This window comes from Podarcis tiliguerta (genome assembly GCF_965153285.1).
Source record: "Podarcis tiliguerta genome assembly, chromosome: 17".
NCBI classification, from domain to species: Eukaryota; Metazoa; Chordata; class Lepidosauria; order Squamata; family Lacertidae; genus Podarcis; species Podarcis tiliguerta.
The window spans coordinates 1,071,568-1,083,878 of record NC_139550.1 but is presented as its reverse complement, the minus strand read 5'-3'; the positions used below and the strand labels follow the sequence as shown (position 1 = coordinate 1,083,878).

The following is a 12,311-nucleotide window of genomic DNA, read 5'->3' as shown; positions in this document are numbered from 1 at the left end:
AGTAAGATTTCAGCAAGACACAACAATGAATAAAAAGCTGGTTGAAATGAAAATATCTTGAGTTCTTTTAAAGATCACCACTCTGTTGGAGTCAGGAGTAAAGTTCCCATTTATTTGAAAGATTCTGGATTGCACCCTCTGTTTCATTCTATCCTGAAAGCATACAGCTAAGATATTTTTTTCCGGTTGACATACTAATAAAGAATATGAAATCCATTTCAGAGAGAACAGCTAAAGTTCTGATACAGTTCTTCCAGATCCAAAAGAATCTCTCTCTCAAAATCAATTCAGCCTTCTCTGAAGTTTCTTCAGGCTGTGTTTGACTGTGGAGACCAAAGTGTCCTGCTTCTGTTCTTCAGGTGAAAACAGTCTAGGCAGCAAAACGGGGTCCTCCTTGCTCTCCACCTCATAAAAAGGGCAGGTCTTTAAATGTGCAGCCATCGAAGGGATGTCACTGAATTGCCAGCTATTAACCGTGGAGAACAGGCTGCTAAATTTCCAGATCTATCAAGAGGCATAAACAAGGAATTTAGGCATTGAAAAAATCAGTCTCGCAATTGTGCAAGATCTTGCAAACGACTCTTCCCATTACAAGAAGCTAGGTGCATGCATAAGAGGGCATCAGGATTTTGCCCAAATGATTCAGGCTTGTAGCCCATCATTGAACCTACTGGTAGAACTCCAGACCTCTGCACCAGCCAGCCCACCACTTGCCCATGCACTCACTGCCACCACCTGCCCACAAGTGGGATGTTCCAACCCTTCCGCCCTGTTCCTGCTGCCCCCCTGTTTAAAACAAACAGGCACTCCTGTTTAAAACGGCTGCTCTGCTCCATCTCTTCCACTTGGTCTGGAAAGAGAGAAGGGGGTTAAGCAATGCAGTGCGGCAGAAATGGTAAACAGGCAGCAAAAGTGCTGTCCATGGCCTAGCAGTGTGTACTCCATGTGCACCTAGCAGCTTTTAGCATTTTGAGTCAAGGGCACAGGGGTGCCCCGGATCCTGTGGGTCTGGCTTGTTAGACCTGTGCGCCCCCCCCCCCCCCTTCTCTCCAGTCCCTTTTGTCCCCCAAGCACTTTGCTAGAAATATCTATCTAATGCAGTCAAAGGGGAGAGGAGGAGGGGAAATTAATTGAATTCTCCTTGTTAAGATATGGATCTTAACAAACATTTTCAAACTTTCGGCATGGAGTATTATCCTTTAGGAATGAATGTGCATTAACAATTTGTTCAATTTATGTAGAATAAATTATTTGGTCTAATTAATTTATTAACTTCCTAACCTATTAGCAACTGGCCTTTTTCACTTTCCTTTTGGATATCAATACAGTGGTACCTCGGGTTAAGAACTTAATTCGTTCTGGAGGTCCGTTCTTAACCTGAGGTACCACTTTAGCTAATGGGGCCTCCCGCTGCCACCACACAATTTCTGTTCTCATCCTGAAGCAAAGTTCTTAACCCAAGGTACTATTTCTGGGTTAGCGGAATCTGTAACCTGAAGTGTCTGTAACCCGAAGCGTCTGTAACCTGAGGTACCACTGTATAGGCCTATATATATTGGATATAGGTACGGATATAGCTATAGGCCAAGATATAGTTTGCAGAGTCCCTGTTAAACTGACACCTTCATTTAAAACTCAAACTCATACTGTATTTAACATCCCAGTTTGATTAAACTCATACTGTATTTATCATCCCACTTTGATTAAGGGTACAATTCTCCCGGCTGTCTGTGTGTGGGAAGGGGAGAGAGAGTCAGAAGAAACAGAAATCAGAGGTTCTGTTAGACCACACTATTTCCACTACTGTGCTGGAACAATGTGCTTGGCAGACTCCTACTTCGAATCAAGGCTTAGTTTTCTTGGAGAATATGCTTTCCATATTCAAGAAACATTCTGATATAAAGCTAACTCTTAATCTCATGGGTTTGAGCCCCATGTTGGGCAGGGGGTTGGACTAGATGACCTTTGTGGTCCCTACAATTCTGTGATTCTGTGAAGGTTAAAACTTTAAAACATCAGGACAGACCCTGATATCGTGCAACCCTTGCTTGCCGCAGTGCTTTAGCCAGTGTAAACAAAGCCTAGCTAAAAATTGCTAAAAAATATTTTTTATAGTATAGAAACCCATGATGCTCACAACCCCAAATCCAGAGACCTATGTAAATGTTTGGATGATGCCACCATACCCTCCCAAATGCCCTCATCACTTGCCTTTTTGCGGACTCTCCAAGAAGTGCCCCCGTGAGAATACCTCTTCTTTTCCCACGACAGAAGGACCATTCCTCTCTCATGCAGCAGAGTAGCACAGATGTCCCTCATCTGCACCGAGACCTGAGCCAACTGAGACAAGCTGTAGCTATCCAGAAACTCAGCGATGTACTTCAGGATCTCCAGGGGGAGGCTGCTCAGAACATCCATTTCTTTCCCCCTGCGATTTCTGCTCAAGTTACATTTCTTTGCTTCCGAGAGCACGGGGTCAACCTCTGGCTTAAGGGCAAATGTCTTGAGGCGCTGGCTGTAGATGACCCTTGAGCTTTGCCCAGCCGGGCGCCAGGGATACTGAACAAAAGTGCAGCCCAGGTAGGCAAGCGGGCAACGGCGCTGGAACCATCCATTCAAGCAGGACTGGATGTCGGCGTGGACGTTCTTGAAATGCGAAGGAAACTCGTCTCTCCTGAAAACGTGGCTGCAGGAGAACGTGAAGGCAGAGTTGCTTTTGTTGTGCCTTTGGGTTACGCACTCGCTGCTCAGCTGCATGTGGAGACTCGGCGGGTCTTCGGCATCTAGGGTGTCTGCTAGAACGGCCGTGGAAGCGAAAGGCTCCGTAGCAAAGTTGTACGTTTGCGTCCCAAAATCTATGAAGAGAGCATCGATGCTCTTTGACTCAGAGATCTCGTGCCCTTTCAGTTCCTTCTCCAAGGCACACAGCAGTGTAGTTTTGATTGCATCGGATTTAGGAAGAGCCTCCAGACTTACACCTAACTCTGAAGTATCCACAGATACGCTCTTCGTTGGCTTCCTGTGCGCCACGACGTCCCCAAGGCGAGCTCTTTTGCCACAATAGCTGACCGGCACTCTGAAGGTGGTGACAGTCTTCACCTCCTGAACCTCTAGGTTTCCATATACAAAGTCTTTCTCCCTGGGGGTGCAAGCAGCCATCTGACCAAAATGAATTAGCATCCTTCCATGGTGCACCAGATACATATTATAATCCCCTATAGGAACCTCTTTTTTTAACCTCTCCAAAACGCCATCTTGCCAAGGAGCCAAACCTGTCTTTTCAGCTGCTAAATTCACTTCAGGAGGGGCTTGGTTTTTCCCACTGTCTCCCACACTGCCGCCTTCTTCTTGCGGCTTTCCTTTCTCATTGCCACAAGAAGTTGCTCCTGTTTTCAGAGGCTTACTGTCCGTTCCACTTTCCTTGTTTTCGGCCACTTGGCCTGTTACTGTGCACGCCTTGAATTCTTTACTGAAGATGTTTTCCCAGGTCTTGTAACCGACTAAATCGACCCCTTCTTTGTCCTTTGCAAGGTTCTCACGCTCTTCCTGGCTGAGCCCGGCTGCCTCAGCCATAGCTGCTTCAGACTGACCAGCTCCTTCTCCTAGGTAGGACTCGGCACCATCAGTTCCTTCGTCATCTATGGGACAGGCCTCCGTACATTCTGGGAAAAACTCGGCCATTCTGAGTGTCTTAAAAAGAGCTTTCTGATCTCTCAAGGCGAGGGCCGCATCTAAGCAAGCTTCATCGGGCTCCTCTTTCATAATGTTCTGGTGCAGAACGGCCTCAGAATCCACGTTTGGCCAACGATTCCAATCCATCGAACAGGAAACGATACTGGCGGGGCAGACTCTGAGGTGTTTGGCCACTTTGAAGCGGGCCATGGTGAAAGGGCAGCCATACACAGAGTTGAGGCACGAGACTTGCTCTAGTGGGCACAGGAGCTGGTGCTCGTCCTCTTTGCACATGTGGAAAGCAGCGCCGCAGTGAGACCGGCAGCTGATCACCACGCAAGAGACCGTGGGCTCGACTGGGGCTTGGCAGTGCCGGTTGAAACACTTCTCACAGTGCTTGTGGAGTCCAGAGGAAGCTCGGTGCTTCCTGCCCTGCGGACACAAAAGAAAGAGAAGAGAAAGAGAAGTAGATCACCAAGGGACACGGGTGGCGCTGTGGGTTAAACCACAGAGCCTAGGACTTGCCGATCAGAAGGTCGGCGGTTCGAATCCCCGCAATGACGGGGTGAGCTCCCGTTGCTCGGTCCCTGCTCCTGCCAACCTAGCAGTTCGAAAGCACGTCAAAGTGCAAGTAGATAAATAGGTACCGCTTCGGCGGGAAGGTAAACGGCGTTTCAGTGCGCTGCTCTGGTTCTCCAGAAGCGGCTTAGTCATGCTGGCCACATGACCCGGAAGCTGTACTCTGGCTCCCTCGGCTAATAAAGCGAGATGAGCGCCGCAACCCCAGAGTCGGCTACGACTGGACCAGTCAGGGGTCCCTTTACCTTTACCTTTAGGCAACCTAGTCCTAATATATTGAAGCTTTAAAAGAAGAAGAAGAAGAAGTAGCTCACCAAAGCATTGACAAAACCTGGGACATGGTCCATGTTTGTGGCTTAAAGAGCTCTGCATTTATTATTACGGTCGTACCTTGGTTCTCAGACGGAATCTGTTCCAGAAGTCTGCTCGACTTCTGAAAATGTTCGAAAACCAAGGTGTGGCTTCTGATTGGCTGCAGGAAGCTTCTGCAACCAATCGGAAGCTGCAGAAGCCACATCGGATGTTTAGTTTCCAAAAATAGTTTGCAAACTGGAACAGTCACTTCTGAGTTTGCGGCATTCGGGAGCCAAAACGTTTGAGAACTAAGCTGTTCGAAAACCAAGGTACGACTGTATTAAGATTTATATACCACCCTTCATCCAAAGATCTGAGGGAGGTTCACATAAAAAGGCAAATAGTTAAAACTAAAATAGAATCACAGCGCCTGCTGTGGTTGCAGAGACCAGTGACCTGTAATTGCTGCCTCCTGTGTTGTTTCTACTGCGCCAGCAGCAGCGAAGCAACCTCTCTGGAGTGCAAGCTTGGGCAATGTGTAGGGAGGTGTTGGGCTACCCTGACAACAAGACCAGCTTCTAAACCACATCAGCAAGCAATACATTTGGCACCAGCTTGGCTGAAGGGTTTGCTGGAAGGCGGCATACAAGACGCCATCCAACCGTCTTAGGGACTCCAATCTGGGTTTGTGTAGGGTTCACTTCTTAAGCCTTTTCTTCTCCCAAAAATGGACTAAGCAACCAAGAAGGAACGTGTCTCTTGGGCAAATATATATATATATATTAGCACCCTTAGAACAATTAATGGTGTGCTGTAAGAATGGAACTGAACTAGAGAGACCAGTTCGTTGAATGCATCGCACGACAAAGCAGTCTCTTCTCTTACCATAGCTGCAGTTGTCTGCCTTTGGTATCCCTGCAAGAAAAATGAAAAGGCTTCACAAAAGTATCAAGTAGTTGTGATCTAAGTACTGTACAGCCTTGCAGTTCAACCATTCCATTCCAAAGCAGAATACAGAACCGATATGGTATAGGCATGTCCCATCACTGGTGGAAATGTCGTCACTAGACTGCTTTTTTACCTCCCATGTAATTCATCGTAGATGCAGATGCCCATTTCATTACACAACTGCAAATGACCGACCCAAACTGTCACAGGTTGCTTGTTCTCCTGCATCGTTTTGTCAAATGGTCTGGAGGACATTTATCGCAAGTCAGGTTTTTGGACTACAACTCCCATCATCCCTAGCTAACAGGACCAGTAGTTAGGGATGATGGGAATTGTAGTCCAAAACAGCTGGAGGGCCAAGTTTGGCAATCACTGACTAAGGGCTTGCGCACCATTGTTCAGGGTTCTCCTCCCTCCTGCATGTGGTGAGTGGGGACCCTGTTGCAAGAGTTTATTTCCTTTAATAAAGATCAGGCTTACTAGCCACTTTGCTTTCAATATACTCTGGTTGGCCTCTGCTTTCTCTACAACTGATAGAGATTGATTGAGGGACTCTATACGGGCTCTAGATACCCCATAAGGTCTATATTTTTCTTATAACAATATGCACCATTACTTCAGTGCCACTGGTCATCAACAACCCAGAAAGTAACAAGTGTGAAGAAAATTGCTCGATATTCCATAGTCCATGCTGAGATTTCTAGCACCCTCTCTGCTAGCATCTGTTACTTGTAAACTGCAGTCAGTGATGGAAAAGATGTACCACTGAGTTGATCACAGCTGACAGTTCTTCAGCATTGTACAGCTATTGTTCAGAAGGCAAGATCTTCCTTCTGCAGAACTTTTAGTGCAAATATGCAGGAACAGCCTTCCCGGTGTACAACAGTAAAAGCATTCGTCTGTTTGTCTGTCACAGCCAGACTTCTGTTGCTCTGATTCTTGAGAGTATTTTGGATGCACATAATCTCTAAAAATAGCTGCAGCGATGACTTGCAGAATGTCGGCGCAGTTACATAGCACAAAAACTATGCATGTGTCGGGAGCACTTGAACATTACAAGGGTTGGAGCAAAAGACAGATAACCCAAATAAGGAGCAAACATTGTGCAGTCTGAATGCCCTAGATGGGGCAATCCATCATTCAACAGAAGGACCATTTTTAAAGTTCTTTAGCATGACTGAAAGAAGCCAGTTTCTTAGGGGCCAGGTGATGGAGATGGAAAGGAAATGCAAGAGGCCTGCTAGGGAGCTGGGCATGTTTAGCCTGGAGAAGAGGAGGTTAAGGGGTGATATGATAGCCATGTTCAAATATATAAAAGGATGTCCCATAGAGGAGGGAGAAAGGTTGTTTTCTGCTGCTCCAGAGAAGCGGACACGGAGCAATGGATCCAAACTACAAGAAAGAAGATTCCACCTAAACATTAGGAAGAACTTCCTGACAGTAAGAGCTGTTTGACAGTGGAATTTGCTGCCAAGGAGTGTGGTGGAGTCTCCTTCTTTGGAGGTCTTCAAGCAGAGGCTTGACAACCATATGTCAGGAGTGCTCTGATGGTGTTTCCTGCTTGGCAGGGGGTTGGACTCGATGGCCCTGGTGGTCTCTTCCAACTCTATGATTCTTAACCTCCTGGTTGCTTGGCCCTGAAGCTTTTGAGCTGTGGGATCTGGCGAGAGCTCCTCCTATCTCCTATGCCATTTAACATCTATGCGAGTCTGTTCAGAGCTGTTATCCAGGAATTTGGACCATAATCCATCAGTATGCTGAAGACACATAGCTCTGTCTCTTCATACCATCTGAATCAGGAGAGACTGTGAAGATGTTAGACCAGTGTCTGAAAGGAGGAAAAGGCTGACTGAGGGCTTATACTGTTAGTGGGTATCTGAAAATGGCTGTACAACCTGTACATTTCCCCTGAAAGAGCAGGTTTGTCATCTGGGAGTACCAAATTCCAACCTGTCACTGGCCTTTCCTGGACTGGGATAGCTTGGCCTCCATGTCCTTGCTACGGTGGCCTCCTGCTTAGACTACTGCAGAGTTCTCTACATGGGGCTGCCCTTGAAAATGACCCATGGATTGGGACCCAGGTGCCCAAAGCAGCAGCTCCCCCCATATCAACTATCTCGAGCACCACTGTTGTGTCTGGAAGCTGCCTGGTTGGCGTTGATCTGTGACAGGGCCTTCTTGGTGGTGGGTCCCTGTTTGTGAAACCAGATCCCCGATAAGGTGCGCCCGTCTCCTAGATTATCGACTTTTAAGAGAAATTTCAAAACATTCCTGTTTACGCAGGCGTCTGATGGTTGATAGATACTGGTCATGGCCACAGTGAAATTAATACAGTACTTATGAGGTTATGAGTCTGCTTTAAGATGTTCTAATTAGTTTTTTTAATGTGTTAAATCTGTCGTTGTTTTTTAATCGTACTGTTTTAACATTTTGACATTTGCTGCCCTGGGCTGCTCTGGGCGGGAGGGCAGAACACCAGTTTACAAAATAAAAATAAAAAGCCACAACACAAATCATCACCCTCGGCTGGAAGGCCTACCCTTCCTGCTCATTTCAGCAGAGCACAGCGGAATAGTATTGATTACTCTGAGATGTGTTCAAAGCCATCACAGAAAAAAAGTCACTGCTGTGGACAATTTATATTGATTATTGGCGTTTTGTTGTCTTTAATGAGCTATTGTAAACTGCCCTGGACATTTTTTTTAAGTGAAGAGAAGCATAAAAGCTTTCAATGTAGTTTCCTATTCTGATAGTTAAAGGTAAAGGTCAAGGTACCCCTGCCCGTACGGGCCAGTCTTGACAGACTCTAGGGTTGTGCGCCCATCTCACTCAAGAGGCCGGGGGCCAGCGCTGTCCGGAGACACGTGGCCAGCGTGACATCGCTGCTCTGGCGAGCCAGCACCAGTGCAGCACACGGAAACGCCGTTTACCTTCCCGCTAGTAAGCGGTCCCTATTTATCTACTTGCACCCGGGGGTACTTTCGAACTGCTAGGTTGGCAGGCGCTGGGACAGAACAATGGGAGCTCACCCCGTCACAGGGATTCGAACCGCCGACCTTTCGATCGGCAAGCCCTAGGCGCTGAGGCTTTTACCCACAGTGCCACCAGACAAACTATAGATAAATAGATCCTTGAAGTAAACAAGAGTTTACAAGAATCTTGGCTATTCCTGGGGGGAAAGGGCTTGAGAGCCACTGGTTTGGGGAGTATCAATTACTTTTTATAAGGGTTTTCATGTCAAAACCACGTGGCAGTTGTTTGCAATATTAGTGATAATACTGTCAGCTCTGTGCTATCGTTTGTTCTTCCATCTTCTAAATTCTTTTTCTTTTTTAACCTCTCAAAGCTCTTTGCCTGCCTTCTGCTTCACAGAACCTGCTGAAAATTCCTGATTAGAGCCACTCTTGTGATTAGATGGCTATAAACCTCTGCTAATTCTGCTCTGAAGTTTCAGATCTGCCCTGCTGTAACTGATTTCAGAGACTAGTCCTCTCAAAAGGGGCACATGCTTGTGTTTTGGAACTGACCTTGATCACGAATTTAGGATATTAATAGCCGAGCTCTTTAGTGCTAGCTTTCTGAAACTACTCTGTAACCTAGATGCGCATGAGAGCAACCTGTGGTTATTTAAGTAGAAAGGAAAATGAACTCTGCACCTGCTCAGAGACTCCTCCTTCATTATTGGTTCATATTTTGCAAGGATAAGCCCTGGCACTGAAGGTGACAGCCTCCGATTAATCCCACTGTCTTTCGGAATGCAAAGAAGCAATAAAGACTAAAGCTGCAATCCTGCACACAGGCTGTGCAAACAAGGGGAAAACTGCAGCTCACTGAGCTCAGCACCTCTCTAGCATTCCCAATTTAACAGAGCTGATGGAAGAACGTCAAGATGAGAGTCTAACATTTATCAGTACTTTAAACACTTTGCATAATTGGCTGCGACACACGCCCCCCCCCCCTTATTATTATACACGTTAATGTTTTTCATTCCTAACTCTGGCATGGTAATATAGCATTCACCTTTCAGCTTTGATTCCAAAACAGGTTTTTGTTTTAAAGCCTTACCCTCAGCATGCAGTCTCTTTTTTCCTGTACCCCAAATAAATGGTCTCTTGGGTTTTTCAAGCTGAGTTGAAATGAGGTGGAGCAGAGATGGGTGGGAGCAGCAGAACGAAGGAGGAGGAGGAAATCTGAGGAGGCAGGGGAGGTAAAAAAAATGCACCCTGAAATGCACACAAGTGGCCTCAGCTGTTAAAAATAAAACTGGTGCACTCGGCAGCATGGTTCAATTTACAGAATGTTGCCCTTCCACAATATTTATTTTAACTGTCATTGATGCTCTGCTGTTTAACAGAGCTTGAGCAGAACAGCTGATTCACATCTCAGTACAATAACATTCTCTGCATTGCATATGCTTTGCAATGAAGTCTTCTTTCTTACTGAGGAAATAAGTTTGACATCCCTTGAGCATCTTCCTCCTCATGCTGCCTATATGAAATAGGTAAAGGTAAAGGGACTCCTGACCATTAGGTCCAGTCGTGGCCAACTCTGGGGTTGCGGCGCTCATCTCGCTTTACTGGCCGAGAGAGCACATGTACAGTCATGTGGCCAGCATGACTAAGCCGCTTCTGGCGAGTCAGAGCAGCACACGGAAACACCGTTTACTTTCCCACCGGAGTGGTACCTATTGATCTACTTGCACTGGTGCTTTCGAGCTGCTAGGTTGGCAGGAGCTGGGACCGAGCAACGGGAGCTCACCCCGTCACGGGGATTTGAATTGCCGACCTTCTGATCGGCAAGCCCTAGGCTCTGTGGTTTAACCCACAACGCCACCCGTGTCCCACCTATATGAAATTCTCTGACTTTATTTTATTTCCCCCCTCCCTTTTGCATTAAAGCTAATGAGTGGCACAATTAAGATAAACCTTCAGTCATAGCCTGACAATGAACTGCAACTTCTTTCTCCATGTCTTTGACATGCCCATAGTTTGCTATGGGATCCAAAATGGGAAACGCTAACCAGAATTCAGAACTATGGTTGGAGGATGCTTCCGAGTCTAGTTTGGAGGAAAAGTAATTTGCCGACTGAAGGGTCATGGTGGCAAATTATAATTAGCACTGAACAAGTATTATAGGGGAGAGCATGTATTATTTTGTAATGTTGTTTTGTATTGTTGCCACCTTGAAGACTTTCAGCTGACATGTGTGTTACTAATAATGTAATTAGTTAATTAGAGTTGTCTGAATTAAGCCAGTGTGAGCAATACACTCATGGCAAAACATTATCAGCCTCCATGTATGTAGCATAAAGATTTTAATGTGCTTCCGTGAGCAGGAAGAAGTTCCAGGGCCACAGCACTTGCCCACCTGCCCATCTTGTTTGGCCACAAGCGGTTCCTCATGCGCTTCCTGCAGCCACTTGCTAGCACATTTCCAAAGCTAAGCAGGTGCTGGCATGGTCTCACATTAGATGGGGGACCATGGGTTGAGATTAGATGAGCCATCCCTTCCAGCTCTATAAGTCTATGAGGAATACACCTAGTGACTCAGTTGTTTAGGATAAATGTCAACATTTATGAAAAACATGAAATTAGAAACTCAAGCAAAGAACCGAAAAATTATTGCAAAAACCTTTGGGGCTTGCAAATTCTTAAAGAACCAGGAACATTTTCATCGAAGGAAGAATTTAAAAACAAACAGAATGGCGATTCTGAGTAAATTTCCCACGGATCTCTTCTAACTCTAACATTCTACGATTATATGAACCCAGAAGTAAAAAGAAAAAAACAAAAGTACATTGTACATGGCACATGTAAATTACATGTGAAATTTAGTAATTTTGTTAATGGTGTTGCTGTTCTTGTTGTTTTGACAGCCTTTGAAACATTATTTCCGTGTCCTCTCTAAAAAAGCCAAGCTTCACAAATAATTCATTCTCATTAAATTACTAGGCTTCTCTATATGCGAACATCTAAAATAACACTTAGGTGTTTGTTTGTTTTAGAAAACGTACATATATGGTCAGTTTCCTCTCCCCCATAAAACCAAATTCATTATTATTATTACTACTATTATTATATTTTTATTTATTTATACCCCCACTTTTCCCCTGACAGGGACTAAAGGCAGTTTTCTTATTTTAATAAGAACAGCTATATCAAATTTGCCCCAGAAGACCACTCTTGAGGGCAGAGCTGTCTTCTAGGGCGACAGGCCAGATGAGATGAGGCAACCCAAGTCCGAAAGACAGGCAAAAGATCATGACTGGTTTGTATCGGGAATCTGGACGTGGGTCCGATCTCTGCAGTGAGATCAACACAAGAAGCTTTGTTCTATAGGCTCAGGGGGAGCGCAGCCTAGAGTGGGGCCACTGCTGGCAGGGGCAAGTCCACAGTGGGGGTGCCGGCTGCGCCCTGGACAGGTCTGGGCTTGCGGAGTCCCAGTTTTTTGCTGAGCTGTTTGTAAAGCTCCTTCAAGGCTTCTCCACCGCGCTTGGGAGTCTCCAGTGACTTCAGCAGGGACTCCAACTTGGCAGGTGAAGCAGGAGCCTCAGCATGTGTCTATGTACCGTATTTTTCGCTCTATAGGACGCACCAGACCCTAGGACGCACCCGATCATAGGAGGGGGAGAACAGGGGGGAAAAAATCTCCCCCTCTCTGCTCAGCACCCCTTCAGCGAAGCTGCAGGAGATACGGAGCCCTTTCCATTTCTCCTCCCGCTTCGCCGAAGGGGCGCTGCGCAGAGAGGGAAAACTGTGCAGTGCCTCTCCAGCGAAGCGAAGCCTGGAGAGCAAGAGGGATCGGTGGGCATGGACCCC

General features: G+C 46.2%; 1 protein-coding gene across 2 annotated transcripts; it reads right to left on the bottom strand.

Moving 5' to 3' along the window:
- Positions 1–85: 85 nt before the first annotated feature.
- Positions 86–9,680, bottom strand: FBXO40 (F-box protein 40). 2 transcript variants are annotated; one of them, XM_083419889.1, is made up of 4 exons: positions 9,559–9,680; positions 5,431–5,460; positions 2,212–4,104; positions 86–504 (listed from the first exon to the last, which is right to left on the bottom strand). In XM_083419889.1, the coding sequence occupies exons 1-4, from the start codon at positions 9,565–9,567 to the stop codon at positions 283–285; spliced, it is 2,154 nt and encodes a 717-aa protein (XP_083276015.1). In that variant the 5' UTR covers positions 9,568–9,680; the 3' UTR covers positions 86–282. The 2 variants fall into 2 exon arrangements, with proteins under 2 accessions (XP_083276015.1, XP_083276016.1); XM_083419890.1 differs by lacking the exon at positions 5,431–5,460 and having other exon boundaries at positions 9,559–9,624.
- Positions 9,681–12,311: the final 2,631 nt, after the last annotated feature.